We start from the raw sequence: 20,971 nt of genomic DNA on the forward strand, positions 1-20,971 counted from the left end.
CTGCACTTATAACTTCCTGTTTGCGTTATTTGTCTAAAATCTATCCTTGAGTATCAAACGATAATAAAAATAATATAATAACAAGTTTTAGCCTCGTCAGCAAGTCATAAGTAGATGGATAACAGCAGGCGTCGACAATTAATTTTTGTCTAGCTGTGTTATATTATTTTCATTCCTCATAATTTGACGTATACAGTTACAAAAAATATTAGTTCTTTTTTAGCTCTTCTTTTTAAAAAAATGTAAGTAACTCCAAGTGGAAGAATAGAAAATTCATTGTATGATTTCTAGGCTTTAAAAACCCAAAAATATTGTCCTTTTCAATAATGTTAAATAAAACTAATAATATATATATCAGCCCCCCCCCCCCCTCTCTCTCTCTCTCTCTCTCTCTCTCTCTCTCTCTCTATATATATATATATATATATATATATATATATATATATATATATATATATATATATATATATCACAACATGTTGGATCATACCAGTCGCTCTTTTTCCGAAAAAAGGGTTGTCAGATTGTTTTATTAATGTCTTTTGTGTAATTTTGTTGCAAAAATCCGACCACAGCATTCATAATTTCCATGTCAGAATGGAGGCTTTCATATATTTTTTTTATTTATCATATTCCAGCTATTTTAATATTTCAAAATTTAAAAAGAATCAACGTTAATAATTTAGTAAGAATCATTAATAAAAATAAAATATCGGCACATTTTTTACGAATGGGGCACGACTTCCGAGTGGTATCTTCTAAAGCTCAATGTATGTTTTCTTTCCCAGTTACTTGACACAGCCCTACAGAAAATCGTATATTATTATTAATTTAAAAGACTTAAGCCAACGTGTCCATACATATTATTAGCAAAAAAAAAAGCATAAGTCAACTGCCGAACTCGAGCCATGGTCATCATCCGTTGATGTTTTATTATGCCGTAATCATTATTCTACCCCTCTCCATAAATAGTAACGCGTAATATTAAGTTTGCAATAATAATTTGTGACGTCAGGTTATCAAGCGTAAATTTCACTTAAATTCATATTATTTAAAAAAAAATTATTATCATCAAAGATGACGGAATAGAAATCGACTGAGGGATAGAATAAAGTTTTCTTACACTCTTGCGTTTTGGAATTCGAACTCTGTTCCCAACGCGCACTCGCAAGCTCGTGTAGCGGTGATGGCACTGCCATCATCATCATCATCATCATCATCATCATCATCATCATCATCGTCATCATCATCATCATCATCATCACCATTTTATCATCATCATCATCATCATCATCTTCATCATCATCATCACCATTTATCATCATCATCATTATCGTAATCATCAATCACATCATCATCATCATCATCATCATCATCATCATCATCATCATCACCATCATCATTATCTAATTATGATCATTATCATCAGCACCACCACCATCATCGGCAGCGTTGTCATCATCACCAGTATCATCATCATCCCCATCATCAACATCAGAGAGAGAATGAGAGATAGGATGAGAATGAGAGATATAAGGGAGGGGATGGAGAGAGAGAAAGAGAGAGAGAGAGAGAGAGAGAGAGAGAGAGAGAGAGGAGATATTGAGAGGGAGAGATAAGAGAAGTAGAGACAGACAGTGAGAGAGAGAGAGAGAGAGAGAGAGAGAGAGAGAGAAAGAGAGAGAGAAAGAGAGAGAGAGAGAGAGAGAGAGAGAAAGAGAGAGAGAGAGAGAGAGAGAGAGACTCATGTAAAGGAAACAGTTGTGGTCATAATAATGTTGTTCCATGCCCTTTCATTCGTTTGATTTTCTTAACGTCATATTATCAAATCTATCCTACTAAAAATAGGCACCAATTATTTGGTGCATTCCAAGTTTTATAAGAATCCCTGGCACTTATTAACACTTGAGTCGAGTGGGATAATATAATAATATCTGTCAAGTGCCATTCATATCTAATATCATGATTCTTGAGTTTCCTATCGTTTCCTTTTGCCGCTATGTGGTCTTGTGGTATGACACTCGCTTTCGGGAGGTTCTGGGTTCGAGTCTCGTTCGGCGCATAGTTGAGTCCTAGGAAAAGGCTCTTTACTCATATTATCTCACCGTACTAAGGTGTAAAATGACTACATGGCCGTTATCAGCGTTGTCATGTCGGGGAAAAAATTGTAATATCGCTTAACAGGCATCATGTTTCGTTCTACATGTTTCGTGTTGCTGTTGGTTAGGGACCCCTTGTAAAGCGCTTTGAACACGTTTAGTGGATATTGCGCTATATAAAAGCTCAATCGCTTTCACCAACCCTACATCATTGACTACGATCAATGTCGCTTTCCTTATCAAAAGTCTGCCGTGACTGTGTTGGCGATCTACGCCCCTCATAATCTCTGATCTGTATTTAGAATAAACGACTCCTATTGCGAATATAATATTATTATGGTCTTATAATATGATATTCGTCTCCGGACGGGAGGATCCAAGGTATGAGTCCGCTCTAAGCGGCGCATAGTTGAGGACTTGAAAAAAGCTCTTTACTAACATCCTCTCACCGTACCCAAGTGTCAAATGAGAACCTGGCCGTGAACAGCGTTGTCTTTGTCGGAAAAAAAATAATTGTAATATCGCCTAACATGGGTCATGTCTCGTCCTACATTCTAAGTGCTGCTGTTGGTTTAAGGACCACCCGAAAAGCACTTTGCGTTCTTTTCGTGGATATTGCGCTTTATAAATGCTTAAGTTTTTAGTCCTAGGTCCTCGACTATTATCATGTGTGAACTACCGCCGTACAATGAAATAAGATAAGATATACTTTATGAAGTCGGGGGTTATTAAGATGCGGAGTTGCCGAGTGGTTAAGGCATTGCACTGTGACTTGGAAGGCCACATTGATTGATGAATTGCTTATCTTTTCGTATATTATTCCTTCATGGAATCCAAGCCGAAGGATTCTACCAAACCGCGCGAAGGGGTGTAATCTTTTATTTAATTTTTTTTCTCTACCCCAGGGGTAAAACTATAGGCTTTTAATTTTTTAATTGAGCATTTATATAGCGCAATATCCACTTAACGTGCTCAATGCGCTTTACAAGGGGTCCCTGGTCAACAGCAACATTTAACATGTAGGACGAGACATGACGCCTGTTAGGCGATATTACAATTTTTCGGACAAAGACAACGCTGTTAACGGCCAGGTACTCATTTTACACCTGAGTACGGTGAGAGAATGTGAGTAAAGAGTCTTTTCCAAGGACTCAACTATGCGCCGAGCGAGGCTCGAACCCAGGACCTTCCGATCCGAAAGCGAGTGTCATACCACTAGACCACATAGCTGCTTTCAAGTAAGTACAAGTTCAAGTCCATAAGATGCAAAAGGCTCACTGACTTCGTGAATCCTCCCGGTTTGAGAGTTTGTTTGATTTTTGCCAAGGTGAAGGTCATTTAAATCGATCAATATTTGAATGACGAGTTTTATGGCTAAATTTATAAATACGCGTCTTTCCAGAGTACGACTGGTGACTGGTTAAAGTGAAAACGATTAGAAGTAGTAGTAGATTTTACTTTTTAAACAACACTGGTCAAATTGAATTCAAACTTCAGTTTAATTAACGAAGCCATAATATAATATGGATGTTTCGAGTTTTCGCTTTGTCAAATGAATAAAACACTAAAGATGGATGAGTCGTAGTAGTAGTAGTAGTAGTTGTAGTAGTAGTAGTAGTAGTAGTAGTAGTAGTAGTAGTAGTAGTAGTAGTAGTAGTAGTAGTAGTAGTAGTAGTAGTAGTTGTTGTTGTTGTTGTTGTTGTTGTTGTTGTTGTTGTAGCAGTAGTAGTAGTAGTTGTAGTAGTAGTAGTAGTAGTAGTAGTAGTAGTAGTAGTAGTAGTAGTAGTAGTAGTAGTAGTAGTAGTTGTTGTTGTTGTTGTTGTTGTTGTTGTTGTTGTTGTAGCAGTAGTAGTAGTAGTTGTAGTAGTAGTATAGTAGTAGTAGTATAGTAGTAGTAGTTGTTGTTGTTGTTGTTTTGTTAGTATGTGTTGTAGTACAGTAGTAGTAGTAGTTGTAGTAGTAGTAGTAGTATGTAGTAGTAGTAGTAGTAGTAGTATGTAGTAGTAGTAGTAGTAGTAGTTGTTGTGTTTGTGTTTGTTGTTGTTTAGCAGTAGTAGTAGTAGTGTAGTAGTAGTAGTAGTAGTAGTAGTAGTATTAGTTAGTTAGTATAGTAGTATAGTAGTAGTAGTAGTAGTAGTTGTTTTGTGTTGTTGTTGTACAGTAGTAGTAGTAGTTGTAGTAGTAGTGTAGTAGTAGTAGTAGTAGTTGTAGTAAGTAGTAGTAGTAGTAGTAGTAGTAGTATAGTTAGTGTTGTTGTTGTTGTTGTTGTTGTTGTAGCAGTAGTAGTAGTAGTTGTAGTAGTAGTAGTAGTAGTAGTAGTAGTTAGTATGTAGTAGTAGTAGTAGTAGTAGTAGTAGTAGTAGTAGTGTAGTTTGTTGTTGTTGTGTTACGGTTTAGTTGTTGTATGTAGTATAGTATTAGTAGTAGTAGTAGTAGTATTGTAGTAGTAGTAGGTTTAGTAGTGTTGTGTAGAGTAGATTAGTTGTAGTAGTAGTAGTAGTAGTAGTAGTAGTAGTAGTAGTAGTAGTAGTAGTAGTAGTAGTAGTAGTAGTAGTTGTTGTTGTTGTTGTTGTTGTTGTTGTTGTTGTAGCAGTAGTAGTAGTAGTTGTTGTAGTAGTAGTAGTAGTAGTAGTAGTAGTAGTAGTAGTTGTAGTAGTAGTAGTAGTAGTAGTAGTAGTAGTAGTAGTAGTAGTAGTAGTAGTAGTAGTAGTAGTAGTAGTCGTCGTCGTCGTCGTCGTCGTAGTAGTAGTAGTAGTAGAAGTAGTAGTAGTAGTAGTAGTAGTAGTAGTAGTAGTAGTAGTAGTAGTAGTAGTAGTAGTAGAAATCGCAGTAGTAGTAGCAGTTTCATTTTTATTAGCTTAATTAATAAAACATAAACACATTGGTACGTCTCTTTTCTAACTGTAAAATCATGGTGCTCATCATTTAAATCGTGCCAACATAATACTGTTTGAGGGCGATGTGGTACAAATATCAATAGTCAAGTCCACATAAATCATCAACATATTATTGTTGAATTATCAACCCAGTGCACGAAGGTGGTGACTATATCCATGGGATTTATTTTAAAGGCACTGTAATTCAACTTATCGACTTGCAAGCCCGATAAAGAAGATAACATGCTATTTCATGATCAATTACAAACTATTGTTATAAATAACAGCGTCTGTGAATTAATTATAATCGTATTATTATTAGTATGGAGTCAGACATAAGTCACAGTTTGAGTCCTTGACCGAAGGTTGCTTCTGGCATGCACAGACTAAACGACTTTTCCGTCTTGCCGGAAAACTTTTACTCTGTACAGTTTGAATTAAGCTGACGTCTCTTTGCTCGTTGTTAATGTCCTTAGGCAGTTCGGTGATCATTTCTCAGACTAAAATAAAAAAAACGTTTAAGGTTATTCCCGATACTAAAATGATAATATCGAGATAAGAATCATATGCGGTCCTTCTGTATGTGATTTTTCAATTAGCAATTAAACATAGCAATTGAGTATTGACTGATAATAATGATGATGATGACCATCATCATCATCATCATCATGATAATGATAGGAATAATGATAATTAAAAAAAATAAAATAATAAAAAAAATAATAATAATAATAATAATAATAATAATGATGATATTAATAATAATAATAATAATAATAATAATAATAATAATAATAATAATAATAATAATAATAATAATAATAATAATAATAATAATAATTTGATAATTAAAGATCTGAAAAAGCGCATATGAAACGGTGCGAAACAAAACAAGAAAGAAAAATACGAGAAAAAAAAAAAAAAACAGTCTAAAAATTTCGAGGGAGACGGATTTTTGGGGCTGTATTTTTTTTCTTTTCTTTTTCTTTCTAGCTATGTCTGGTACTGTGTTATACACACTTTTCAGGTCTTTTTTTTTACACCAGTGCCTGCTCCCTAATTTGTCATTTTGATATTTACAAATTAAATGCATTGAAAGAGAGCGTTAACTCATTTTATGTCTGGACATGACAGCCGATTTTTAATGTCAGCTTCTCATTTTTTGAGTAGAATTATCGAGTATTATTCCACCCCTCTCCCTAAATACTAACGCGTAATGATATTATGTTTACAATAATAATTTGGAACGTCAGATTATAAATCGTTACATTTCACTAAAAATGGACTCTTTAAAAAGAAGTATTTTTAAAAATGTTTTTGCATATGTATTTTATTCAAAGATGACGAAATCGGAATTGATTGAGTGGTAGAATAAATGAATTCTTTCACTCTTGCGTTTTGGAATTCGAACTTAGTTCCCAACGCGCACGCGCAAGCTCGTGCAGCGGTTGGTGACACGTCCGAAATTCCAAAAAAGGAAGAGTATAAAAATCGGATATTATTCCACCCCTATCGTGCAATAACACATACACGCAAGCTCGTTGTGTTATTGGGCACGATAAAAATAACTCGATTAATAAATACAAAGAGATGAAAGAATGGTATATTCTACACTTTTATCCTTCCCCTCCACCCTAGACAATGGTGACTTGAGTGAAGGAAGAACTTGAGGGTGACATTGGTGGAGACCTCATTCCGTGCCAAAAATCCGAGGGATCATCTCCAGTGCCGCGGATGATCGTGTATCTGGAATATTGTAATGACACAAAAGTAATTAACGGTTTTGTAACAAATTCAACATACATCTCTCCACAATCTGAAATTGAATGTAAGCTTCAATTTCATGTACGAAAACAGATAAAATTGACGTTTTGGGTTTCCCCTTTATCAACAAAACAGGATGAATGAAACACTACAGACTGTAACACGGAGAATATAATGGCAAAGGTGAAACAATCTATTTTACATTTATATTGTGAAGTCTGATTACGAATCAAAAAGTGGAAAAGGGCGGGGGATTAAGAGAGGGAAACTAAGGGAGAGACTGAGAAAGAGTGCACACACACACACACACACACACACACACACACACACACACAAAGGCTGAAACGTTTTCTGTTTTGTGTTGTCCCATGTGCTAAAACAAACATACCAACAAAGGAAACTAATGCCCTTAATAGCGGATCGACAACTATCCTTTTTCGGACACATAGTAAGGAAAGATAAGAATGAATACCTGGCAAGTTGTGGAAAAATATCTGGTAAACGCGCCCGGGGGAGACAAAGAAAAACCCTCATAGACCAACTGAAGGGCTTCACCAACCTAACAATCAAAGAGCTGTTTGAAAAAGCAAGAGACAGGGAGGAATGGAGAGAGATAATTCATGCAGTATCCGAAGCCTGGACCAGGCATGGAACCTAGAAGAAGAAGAAGAAGTTGTCCCATGGTCAGATTTATTCGCATTGTTTTTTTGTTGTTTTTTTTACATTTAATGGGCTCATTTTAGTATCTCTAGCTTTTGGTTTAACTATGTCAGCTAAAATGATTATTTCTTACATGAAGATGAGATTTCCCATAACTCTGTCAGGTGCCCGCCACACAAATGTCTCAGAACTCCTGTCATGGCTGTCTATCTGGGTGATTCCAATCCCCGTCTCTGGATAGAACTCACAGCATTGACACGATATTGATACTTTGCGCTTATGTAAAATACCCACATTCTCCGACAGCTGGATATAACGAACCAACACAAAACTGTGTGTAACCTTGAGCGTTTATAGTCTGATTGATATACTTTAGTGAGAACTATTAATCATTAAAATGGCTGTCTAAAAAACGATAACAAAGAGATGAGTGACGTCAACTTTTCGTTCTTTCTATAGAAAATTTTATCAATCAGACTATAAACGTTCAAGGTTACATACAGTTTTGTGTTTTGGTACGGTTTAATCATGCTGGCGGATGTTGTGAGTATTTTACCTAAACGCATAGCATCAATTCAATTTACGTGCTCATATGTGACCAATCGTATCAAAGCAGTATAATGTTGGAATAAACTCGGTGCTGGAAATGAAATCTATAGCCACAAATATGAAAAACGTGGCTAATATCTCTTCGTCATGGTGAACAAAAAAAAAAAAAAACAACATTTCCTGCATTGCCAAAGACTTTTGAGATCCTATTTCTCACTATATTTTTATTCCTAAATTCACTTTTCGGGGTTGGATTCATCTCGACATAATACCGTTTAAAGATGGCAGGTAACATTTCTACGGGCCTGATAAACAGAATATAATGACGCGTTTAATTTAGCATTGGCAGTTATTTTTTTCGTTAGTTTGAGAGGACCCCCCCCCCCCCCCCCCCCCCTTACAACAGGGAGCCCATGGACATTTGTAAGTAAGAAGATCTAACTAACCGAAAAGACGTGCTAAATATTTCTCTGCCTTCTATCTGGTTTTTATGTTTTTATTGTTTTTGGTATTGACTGAAGAAGGGTTCTGATTCCGAAACGTTCCGTGTTTGGTATTTATTTGTTCTTTATTGAAAATGTTATATTCACTTTTGTTTATTACGTTTAACTTTTTACAATCGTCTCATAGCAGCATTATGTCGGATCCAATTAGGCACATTTTTTTTACAAGTTTGTCATCCAAGCGCAAATGTGACCCTCCACCTCGAACGGTATTAAGTCGGATTTTTCAATTTTGGCTTTTTGGTACCCAATCATAGCTTATTTATGCTTTAAAATTTGATACCAAATTTATAAAATTCTGATTATTCATTGCCGAAATATGACCGTTTAAAGCAGGGAGAGTATAAAAACCAAGTTTTGAGAAAATCGACTTTGATGTGAGGCACCATTTTCACGCATAGTCAAATCAATGGGCAAAGATAACTCATTCGATACGGGCATTGGAAATGTGACGAGTATAGTAAAATTTGCAGAGACGTCGATTTTCAATTTGACTCACAGAAATTTCAGGCACCACTCGGAGTAATTTCAATGCCGAAACAGGAATTTCCAAACACAAAAAAGGGAATTTGGATGGTATTTGGTATCGTGTTTAAATATTGTATAGATCTAAATAGATAACTGATTAATATTATGATATATAAACACATTGCCAAATACAGCCCAAAAGTTTCCTTATTTCAAATGAAGTAAAGCTCCAAATCATAATGGTAGTGATTGTAATAATGGTGGTAGAGAGGATGATGTTGTGTTGGTGGATGTAGTAGTAGTAGTAGTAGTAGTAGTAGTAGTAGTAGTAGTAGTAGTAGTAGTAGTAGTAGTAGTAGTAGTAGTAGTAGTAGTAGTAGTAGTAGTAGTAGTAGTAGTAGTAGTAGTAGTAGTAGTAGTAGTAGTAGTAGTAGTAACTACTAGTAGTAGTAGTAGTAGTGGTAGTGATGATGATGTGGTGGTGGTGGTGGTGGTTGTAGTTGTAGTAGTGGCTGTGGTTGTAGTAGTAGTGATGATGTGGTGTGGGTGGTTGTAGTAGCAGTAGTGATGATGTAGTGGTGGTGGTTGTAGTAGTAATGATGATGTGGTGGTGGTGGTTGTAGTGGTAGTAGTGGTAGTGATTATGATGTGGTGGTGGTGGTTGTAGTAGTAGTGGTAATTATAATGATGTGGTGGTGGTGGTGGTTGAAGTAGTAGTGGTAGTGATGATGTGGTGGTGGTGGTGGTGGTTGTAGTAGTAGCGGTCGTGATGAAAATGTGGTGGTGGTTGTTGTAGTTTGTGTGTGTGTGTGTGTGTGTTTGTGTGCGTGTGTGTGTTTGAGAGGAAGTGTGTGTGCTAAAAGTGCATCTAGTGATAAGTAGAGCAACATGAACTTTAAAAACTAACAAGGTTAAAGAGAGAGAGAGAGAGAGAGAGAGAGAGAGAGAGAGAGAGGGAGAGAGAGAGAGAGAGAGAGAGAGAGAGAGAGAGAGAGAGAGATACTTGAACTAAATTTGTTTGAAGGGTTTTTACTGCGCTTGCAACACTGGTTGCAGTTGTATTGGTGGTGGTAGGGGTGGCGTTGTGGTAGTTGTAATAGTAGTTGCAGGGATGGTGATGTGATGGTGGTAGTAGAGATGATGATGTAATGGTGGTTGTAGTTGTGGTGGCATGGATGGTGATGTGGTAGTTGTTGTAATAGTGGTGGTAGGGATGGTGATGTGGTGATTGTTGCAGTAGTGGTGGGGACGGTGATGGGGTTGTTGTTGTAGTAGTGATGGTAGGGATGGTGATGTGGTGGTTGTAGTAAGGTGGTAGGGAAGGTGATGTGGTTGTAGTAGTGGTGGTAGTGATGGTTGTAGTAGTAGTGATGATGATGTGGTGGTGATGGCAGTTGGAGTTGAAGTACTGGCAGTAGTGATTATGATGATGATGTGGTGGTGGTTGTAGTAGGAGAGGTAGTGATGATGATGATGTGGTGATGGTGGTGGTTGTAGTAGTAGCGGTAATGAAGTTGATGTGGTGGTGGTTGTAGTAGTAGTGGTAGTGATGATAGTGTGGTGGTGGTAGTTGTAGAAGTAGTGGTAGTGATGGTGGTGGTTGTAGTAGTAGTGGTAATGAAGTTGGTGTGGTGGTGGTTGTAGTAGTAGTGGTAGTGATGATAGTGTGGTGGTGGTAGTTGTAGAAGTAGTGGTAGTGATGGTGGTGGTTGTAGTAGTAGTGGTAGTGATGATGATGTGGTGGTGATGGCTGTTGCTGTAGTGGTAATGATGATGAGGTGGTGGTGGTTGTAGTTGTAGTGATAGTGATGATGATGATGTGGTGGTGGTTGTAGTAGTAGTGGTAGTGATTGTTGTAGTAATAGTGATGATGATGTGGTGGTGATGGTGGTTGTGGTTGTAGTAGTAGCAGTGGTGATGATGATTTGGTGGTGGTTGTAGTAGTAGTGGTAATGAAGATGATGTGGTGGTGGTGGTTGTATTAGTAGTGACTGGAAACCGGAGTTTTGGCATCACTGAATTTGGCATGGGCTTAGAATATACATTTGATAATGTACATATAAATGTTTGAAATAATCCAATTATTACTTCTGTAGTTATTCATTATTAGTTAAGATGTCCTTAAAATAAATAAAACACCAAAAAAAAAAAAAAAAAAAAAAAAAAGAATGCCGGCAATTTTATTACATTGCTCGCTTTTTGAAGAATTTTGATATTTAAACAAAGAATCAATGAAATAAGAATTATTAATGTGGCATTTTTGTCTTATTTATTAGAGGAAATACGATTCCCAAATGCCAAAAGTTAGAAAAGGGTCTATAATTTCAAAGTACAGTTTTTGAAACTATAAAAAGCCGGCAATTTTATGACATTGCTCGCTTTTTGAAGCCTGACTGTATAACTGTTTGTATGTGTATGTGTGTGTGTGTGTGTGTGTGTGTGTGTGTGTGTGTGTTTGTATGTGTGAAAGAAACAAAAGGCAGACGGATAGAGTGAGGTAGACATGAAGAAAGGGATGGAGGCGGAGCAAAGAATTGTAGGGATAGTTTAAGAAAGCATTTATTTGTTTCAAAGTAAGTCATAGTCAATCAACTGGAAACATATTGACTAATGAGATTGCATTTAAAGAAATGGCTGGTCAAATTATTCATTGCATTGTTTCCATTTTGAGCCAGATAACAGATTGAGGAGGAGGAGGGATTGGGGCTTATTGTGCAATGACTTACATGAAAACATGTTATTGAATCTCTCAAGTTTATCTTAGCGTTCACCCACATTTTTGATTGTCTAAAAGATCCCCCCCCCCTCCCCCCCCCCCCCCCCCCCCCCCCACACACACACACATTCTTTCAGTATACAAAGAAAGCACGACAAAACTAACATCTCTCTCTCTCTCTCTCTCTCTCTCTCTCTCTCTCTCTCTCTCTCTCTCTCTCTCTCTCTCTCTTGATGTCCCTCTCTACTTTTCATCTATCTATCTATCTATCTATCTATCTATCTATCTATCTGTCTATCTATCTATCTACCTATCTATTTATCCATTAATAGATTTGTCTCTCTTTCTGTTTGTCTTATCCATACATTTAACCTTTTTCATTTTTTAGTTATTTCCATCAGCATTTTATTGATTGTTGAAGGTCTATTTACTATTCTGCTTTTTGTACTTAAAATTAAATGTTTATCCTACAACAATCTCTGTAAGTGTAAGCTTAGGCAACTGTTGTCCTATTAAAGCCATATGTTTTTATTTTTTAAAGGGTTTTACGGCAATTGCAACACGTTAAGGTCATAGCAGCGCCAGTAAAAAGGAAGAAAATGGGATAGTAATAAGTTCTAGAATTACAATTAAAGCACCCAAGAAAAAGTAAGACAAAGGAGAATTGGATCAAATAGGGAACAGATGTAGATTCCAAGAGCAAACTATCGAAGTACTTGGTTTGAGATCACCTAAAAGTCTTATCCAGTCACAAGCACAGGTCCCCACTAAGAGGAATACACTCAAATGTTTACAAATCATATTATGATATGTAAACAAAACATAATACATTACATAACAGAGAGATGATTTACAAAGAAAACAATATCATCTCCCAAAACTAACTATACATTTGACTGTTTCCCCTCTCACCATGGGTATCCGTTCAGGGCCATAACAAAACCAAGTAATCTCATTCCAAGAAGACAGAAAGCTCATTGGAAAACAGATATAGGGGGATAGAAGACAGTTAGTACCTCCCTGTCCACTATGGGAGGTCAGGAGCCCCACCCAATTAAAGTCTTAGCATGTCCTATAATTTCATGAATAAAGAAAGAGGGACAAAGGACCCTCACCTCGATCATTAACCAATGCAGCTAGACAAAGAAATAATAGCATGTGGCGTATATCAAAATGCACAAACACACATATGTAACACACGCATACTGACGTCATGACACATTGTCCGGGCATTTTAATGGCCAACAGGCGCATGTGATGAGCGTTGACCAATCAGAATCATTCATTCGTAAAGTTGTCAGGGAAAACCCTAGACTTGTTTACAGTTTTTAAAGTTCATTTTTGGTTGAACCATGAAATTGTGGAAACAGTCATGCTTTCTCTGAGATAGATAAAGACACGCCCTTTGCTGTGGTATCTTACATGGTATTGGTGGAGGAAAAGACTTAATATTACTAAGTCTTGGAAATGGTTGCTCTCTGAGAGAAAGTCAACTCTCGTTTTGAATGTGTCATTGATAGTTGCTTTTAAAAATTTTTAATTTATATAACTTATCCTCAATATATATGTTTAATTATTATGTTTTCATGTAGAAAAAAAGATTGTAATTTCTGAAACAACCAAAAACTGAAATTTGATAATTTAAACCATTTCCATTTTAAAACCGATCTTATTCGTTTTCCATACCCGACTTAACACCACTTCGAGGCATAGGGTCACAAATATGGACTTGGTTTAATATTGTTGTAATGTACAATACTCTGCGTTGTTTGAAAGCACATAATTCCATTACATCAAAGAGATCGAAACATTATGGGTTATCAGACCTGTAAATAGACACACGTTGGTTGGGATGATCACAATTCATAAAATTAAATTTTTAGATTAAGATACATTATTTGAGCCCAAATGTTTTTCATCATTGAAGAGAGCGAGTTTTGTTTCTCAAACTTCAAAAGTCGTAAAAATCACATTGATATTCGCAGAAAGTCAACACTAAGTCAACTTTTGCTTAAAATAAACATCTCTTGTTGGCCCCAAATTTTCTGTTCATGAAAATGTTGCTGTTTGAAGTTCGAAGAAAAAAAAACAATAGAAAATTGAATGGAAGATTTAATTTTATAAACGAAGACAGATAATGTAGATGTCTCGGGTTTCCCCTTTCTCAATGAATGTTTTTCACGTCTTTAAATTCGTCTTTAGTGTTTCATTCGTCGTGTTTTGCTGATAGAGGGGAAACCCTGAAACATCAGCATTGTCTTCATTGATTAAATTAAAGCCCCAATTTAGTTTCTTTTTGTTTTTTCTTTTTCTTTATCTAAATGTATTCCATTGATAATGGATAAAGTCAACCTTGCTTAAAGTCAATCAATCTGTCTGGGCAAGGCGGTGTTGGCTTGGACAGGATTCCACTGTCTTCTGGTCATAATGACTTTAAACTCAATAATTCTCTTCTAATGCGCTTCAACAGCCGTGACGTCATTTCTCCCGTAATGACTCACAGTAACTTAGTAACTGGTTCTAAACTGTCGGGAAAATGGCGGATGCCTTTATGAAATACTTCTCCAACGAGCATAAATGTGTGTCCAGAGGAGAAAAACAATATAAATCTGATCATATTTTGACTTTTATATATTCTTATGACATGACACATGAAAACGGTCTCGCCAGCATGGAGAATAAAAAGTATCGATTTTCTTTGTTTAGAACCAAGTTGTTCGTTGCTGGGCGACGTGACATCAGACTATTGGATCCTATTCACTCCGATATGATACCGTTTGAGACTGTGGGTACCAAGTAGAATCAGATATTTTTTTAAAATTCAAAATGTTCACTTACCTTACTATAAGAGCAAACGTTTTTCGCCGTGGTGGTGTTGTAAAAGTATCCAACAGAATCTGTCATGTTACCAGTTTGCATCCGCCCCTCGACAAGGAAACCTTTGAACTTTGCTGTGCCAATACCAGATAAGGTAACTTTCAAATAATCAAAAAGAAAAACAAAATAGATAACAAAATGAATATACATGTTATGGTTCTTTGACACCCCGAATAGAAATCATTTTGGGACAAAAAGTTTCACACATTTTACTATTTAGCTAACTACCGCTTTAAGAGGAATTATGGTTGAGTGTTACGTGAGTCAAATTATATACCCCCCCCCCCCCCCATTTTTTTTTTGGGGGGGGGGGGGGAATTTATAGTGAAAGATTGGATTAGTTAATGTCTTTTAAAAGCAACAGACATAGTCTCTGAAAGAAATACAACCTTCCAATCAGCATCGTGAAATACTATAAACCGCCTAGGCATTCCATGAAGGAATGTAGATAATCCATTCAACAAATGTCTGACGTCAACAGGAACCACCCATGTAGTCCAAAGTGAAAGTGTCAGCAGCGGGCTTAAACCAGGTACATTTCGGATCACAGAACAATGCCTTAGCCACTCAGACAACTCCCTCTTCCTCCTCCTCCCCCCCCCCCCCCCTCCCCAGAGAGTTTCTAAACATGACAAAAATAGGATTCTAAAGCCGTGACGTCACTTCCTCTTAATAACGCTCACAGGAAACAAAAGTGGTTCCACTTGGAAATCGGTAAAACCTGCAGGCCTCCCTCTCGGTGCAATATCGACAACGCGGTGCAAAACATTGAAACATTAATTTTAGCAAAGAAAAACAGTCGATCGTTGGACTTTTTAAAAGCAACTGAGCTCGTAGTAAATCCACAACTTGATTCTTTCTGTTGAGTGTGGAACCAAATGGGGCCGTTAGTAGGCAAGTGTGGCGTTGCACTTTTTGTCCCTATTTAATCTTATATTATTACTGATCCACAATAACATGGCTTTAACGACTGTTTGATATCAGGTTCATCCTTACAAATGAGGGTATTTTTTGCGGCTATGTGGTCTAGTGGTATGACACTCGCTTTCGGATCGGAAGGTCCTGGGTTCGAGCCTCGCTCGGCGCATAGTTGAGTCCTTGGAAAAGACTCATTACTCACATTTTCTCACCGTACTCTGATGTAAAATGAGTACCTGGCCGTTAACAGCGTTGTCTCTGTCCAAAAAAAAATTCTAATATCGCCTAACAGGCGTCATGTCTCGTTCTACATGTTAAGTGGTGCTGTTGGTTAGGGACCCCTTGTAAAGCGCGTTGAGCACGTTTAGTGAATATATAACCGCTCAAGTTTACATATTTCCAGTTTGATGTGATGGATCATAAATTTACTTAGATTAGTCATATCCAAGAAAGCATGCCGAAATAGACACAAAGTGGAAGAGAACATAACCACGCCTCTCGGGCAGTCGTCCGAATGTAAACAATGACAGTTAGTGCTTAACTAATTTATTGTCCTTTAAAACTGACTATCGATCATTCTTTATGAACTTATACAAATTAATGTCGGTTCTTACGAGAAATACAATAGATGGCTTAACTTGTGAAAGAAACTGTTAAAGAACTTCTCAAAACATTGGGACAATTGGAAAATTACAGAGCGATTTCTTCAATTTAGGGATAACATCAAGCTATCGTCTATTTTAAGACTTACTCTTAATGGAGAACATAAGTGTGATGTCAAAATACTGGTTCAAATCTCACTGGAAATGTAAAATCAGTCTTCCGATCCTCCTGTTTCAGAGTGATTGCATTTTATTTTCTAGTCAGAATAAATGTTGGTCATCGATGAAGACTATTCCATCCTCGTTCTTTTACACCCGGGGTTCGAAAATAATTTAATGGAGGTAATCGCTTTTAAAAACAAGACAGCAAGACATATATATAAATATATATATATATATATATATATATATATATATATATATATATATATATATATATATTATATTATATTATATTATATATAATACAGTTACATTAATAAGCACTTGCCACATTCTCAAAAATATAAAAATAAAAAAGCTCTCCTGTAACACAAACCAACGATTTTGATTCTCCTGCCCTTCTTGACCCCGCAACAAGTGGTAATTTAGGAGGAGGAAGAGTTTACTGAGCGGAATCCTAAGGATCTACCTATACATTCTGCTACTTAGATAGTTATGCCACCTCATGATTCAATATCTAACCGATTCATTGTTTACTATTCACTCCAGAGGACTGGTTACACACTTTCAATGAGTTCAGTTTTGAACCGGAAGGCTAGAAGGCGTGACGTCAACGATTTCTCTGCCTTATTCTGACACTGTGTTATGGTTTGTATATTTTGGTTGTGGAGGACATCGTTTGTTTATACGACAGTGGTCCTGAATGTGTAAAGAAATTTAATTTAAGCATTGTGGCAAGTTCTATCTTGATTGCTTCGTACTCATACTATCATACTAAAGGGACAACGTGACTCAGCGGTACGGTCTTAGCTTCGTACCCATAAGTTAATGAGTTCGATCACCCGCCGCTGCGCTGTGTGGCCTTGAGCAAGTCACCTCGCCTAGTTCAATTTGCGGCGCTGCATTGCGGCTGACGCCTGGGTTATTCCAGTCTTCCCTTAGAATAGTTAGTCCCTAGGGAAAAAATACCTCTATAGGATGAATAAATGGAATTTTATATTATTTTTAAAACTTTGTTTAAGACTTCTTGAACCTCCCTCATACCTGTGACATTCTGTTTCGGTTTGTAACTTGTTGAGGATATCGTCAGTTTATAAGGCGGGGGTCCTGTAGCTGTCGTACCTCCATGGCAAGCCGTTGGGTCCAGGGCAGGACAAGCTAGTTCAGGGGCTCCATTAGGGTAACACGATGTCATTGTAACTCCGACAATCAGGAGGAAGAGGGTCACGGGAAACCTAATCATGATTCGTGTTATCCTGTCGATGATTGCAGGTGTGTAAATATTATCAATCATGGAAATTATGATGGTGGAATACCATTATCATTATTATTATCAATACTATTATTATTATAACAATAACAACAACAATAATAGCATTTATAATAACAATAATAATTATAATAATTATGATAATAATAATAATAATAATAATAATAATAATGATAATAATAATAATAATAATAATAATAATAATAATAATAATAATAATAATAGTAATAATAATAATAATCATAATAATAATCATAATAATAATAATAATAATCATCATCATCATCATCATCATCATCATAATGATAAGAAGAAGGAGGAGACGATAAAAGCTTTTAAAAAATAAGTAATAAAATCGACATTCACTGCATTATTCACAAAATTCTCAATTTCCCGTCTGTTTTACATTTTTAAAAAAATATTAATAAATGGCAAAGTGCACAAAAAACTACAGGTCCAAATCGAGTTCTAACAACACGACTGTTTATGTAAAAGGTACCTAGATATCGATAAAAATCTATCTAGAACGTATTGAATAAAATTTATAGTATTTAGATTGTGACCGACTACCTCAACCGGTATTATGCCAGGTGAATCATATATCAAAAAGTGATTTTAACGCCAGAAATCTGAACTGTTAGATTGTGTCACTGTCAGCCACTTTTCTGATTTTTCATAATGTCACTGTCAGCCACTTTTCTGATTTTTCATAATGTCACTGTCAGCCACTTTTCTGATTTTTCATAATGTCACTGTCAGCCACTTTTCTGATTTTTCATAATGTCACTGTCAGCCACTTTTCTGATTTTTCACAATAAAATCAATGTTGAGGATCTAACTCAGGCCTGTCTACTTGAAAATTAAAACATTCGAACAACTTTGGAGATAAAAATTGTAGTCGCTAGAGTTAACTTTTAAAACCAACAATTTAATCTCACGAGGATTAAATAATGCTTTAAAATCCTTAAAATTATGCAGCCTGGCATCAACTTTCATTTTAATTAAGTTTTAGTGACCTAGAGAAGCTCATGAAGTTCTGAAATCGGAATAATATTTTCGTAATTTTACGGGTTTTTCGTAATAGTATGTCAGGTCTGATATAAGTCACCTCACAATAACACCGGCTTGAGACAGCAGGTAACAGCTGATACAAGAAGCAAAGGAACAAATAGAGTTGTGGATGCAAACCTGAGAGTTCCTCCAGCCTTTCTTCAGCAACTATACAACGAATTGATCAAGCAGATATTATAATTGAGCTTTTTTTTTTAAAAAAATTTTTAAAGAAGCTTTTATATAACACGATATCCACTAAACGTGCTCAAAACACTTAACAAAGGATTCCTGGCCAACAGAAAACACTTTACATGTTGGACGGGACATGACGCCTGTTAGGCGAAATAAAAAAATAATTTCGGACAGAGACAACGCTGTTAGGTACTCATTTTACACCTGAGTACGATCAGAGAATGTGAGTAAAGAGCCTTTTCCAAGGACTCAACTATGCGTCGAGCGATGCTCGAACCCAGGACCTTCCGACACGAAAGAGAATGTCATACCACTAGACCACATAGCCGCACAAATTAATCACAATAATTAATCACAGTAACACTTTGAAAAGTCTATATATTTTTTTACATTCAAAACGCTCGTTCCTTTTTACTTTGTTTGATTTTAAAATTTTGAATTACCCCGTGAATACTAATATTATACTTCTCCCCAAGATACAGTAATCATTCAATATCTATGAATGGCCAAGGGTCAGATTTATTAAAGTGAGAGACGTTCCCAATTGATGGTTCCTCCGTGACCTTTTATCATAAAATAATATCATATCATGTAACGGGTTGCTATGTTGCTTTATTGTTATGACAGGACGCATTTTTCGTGTTATCTTATAGTATGATTACCGGGTTATTCCGTCGCCGTCGTTAACTTATAGCCTGACACTAGGACCCAATAAGACTTATAGTTTGACGCCATTTTTTAGGTTTGAACAGCGTCTCGTGAATTGTCGTTAGTAGAACTCAAGGAAACAAGTGCTTCTATAGATAGTATGCGCTTGGCTATGAAGTTCACAATATTGCCATCCGGAAGTATAACGGATCAACACACAAAACTCTGTGTTACCTTAAACGTTTATTGTATGGTTAATACAATTTAGTGAGAATTACTCAGAAACAAGGATGTCAAAAAACAATAACAAAGACCTGAGTGACATCATCTTCGTTCTATCTATTGGTTGAACTATTGAATACAACCCATGATTTGTTTTCTTTTGTGGCCAAATACTTGTGTTTTGGCGTCATTCTTTTGGTCAGTGTCAAGCCTAACTATCTTAAACTTATAGCCTGACACTAGAACCCACTAGGACTTATAGTTTGACGTCATTTTTTAGGTTTATGCATCGTATAGTGAGAAGAGCTAAAGGGAACAAGTGATCCCATTGGTTGACCTATTGAATGCAACTCACGATTTGTTTTTGTTTTTTTTTTTTGTGACCAAAGACTTGTCTTTTGACGTCATTTTTGGTCATTGTCAGACTATAAGTTAACGATGGCTCCGGTCAAGCTATGAGTTAACGATGGCTATGGTTATTCACTCAACTAAGGAGCTTTAACAGTTTCGTCTGTTATCATTCTATTTTATTAAAACTAGACAAATGAACATTTCAATGATTTTATTTTTTCCTCAATTAAAAAAAACAACATTAATGTTGCACCTGTCATCGACCTGTAACCGTGAACCGACGACCCATTTTTCAATTAAAGTACTTGCCTTTCATCTGACGCAATCAGCCCCACAAATCCTGAGCACCACTCACAATTTTAACGCAGGCTATTGAAAAAAATTCATAGTGTCGTCAGGAGTTGAAATTCCTGGTTATCAGGGTGTCAAAATATTGTGACTTACTGTGGGACTGACATATTTTTCTGTTTCGCATAATATACGAAATATAGCAACGAAATTAAGAGATGTTTGCCATGCCTCTGGAAATAAATAGTCAAAGGGCTAAATGGCAAGGAATATTCTGATTGGTTAATGCTTGGTAACGCTCGAACCATCAATTCAGCTTTATCATTACACTACAAGTTATTGAGTTGACGAACTATGATATTTATTAATTCCAAGCATGAGTGATATGTTATCTCACTATTCAAATTAATCGTGCATTCACTTTTATGATTATACGTGACATATCATGATTATCGTCGTCATCATTATCATCACCGTTTCGTCGTCTTCGTGGTCATCATCATCATCTTCATCATCATCATCATCATCATCATCATCATCATCATCATCATCATCATCATCATCATCATCAAGCGTTCCAACCTTTCTATCGTTATAATAATATTATATCCCATGAATTTTGTCTGTCTTTTTCATGCGGCTATGTGGTCTAGTGGTATGACACTCGCTTTCGGATCGGACGGTCCTGGGTCCAAGCCTCGCTCGGTGCATAGTTGAGTCCTTGGAAAAGGCCCTTTACTCACATTCGCTCAT

At 36.4% G+C, this 20,971-nt stretch overlaps 1 protein-coding gene across 1 annotated transcript; it reads right to left on the bottom strand.

The window, feature by feature from the left end:
* Positions 1-6,257: 6,257 nt before the first annotated feature.
* Positions 6,258-19,188, bottom strand: LOC144963777 (putative defense protein 3). Its single transcript, XM_078897717.1, has 5 exons — positions 19,153-19,188; positions 17,239-17,450; positions 14,474-14,610; positions 7,533-7,630; positions 6,258-6,721 (listed from the first exon to the last, which is right to left on the bottom strand). Exons 2-5 carry the CDS (start codon positions 17,435-17,437, stop codon positions 6,610-6,612), a joined length of 546 nt encoding a protein of 181 aa, XP_078753843.1. The 5' UTR covers positions 17,438-17,450; positions 19,153-19,188; the 3' UTR covers positions 6,258-6,609.
* Positions 19,189-20,971: the final 1,783 nt, after the last annotated feature.

This window comes from Berghia stephanieae, chromosome 2 (assembly GCF_034508935.2).
Source record: "Berghia stephanieae isolate SIO BIC M18660-M18661 chromosome 2, UCSD_Bste_1.3, whole genome shotgun sequence".
NCBI classification, from domain to species: domain Eukaryota; kingdom Metazoa; phylum Mollusca; class Gastropoda; order Nudibranchia; family Aeolidiidae; genus Berghia; species Berghia stephanieae.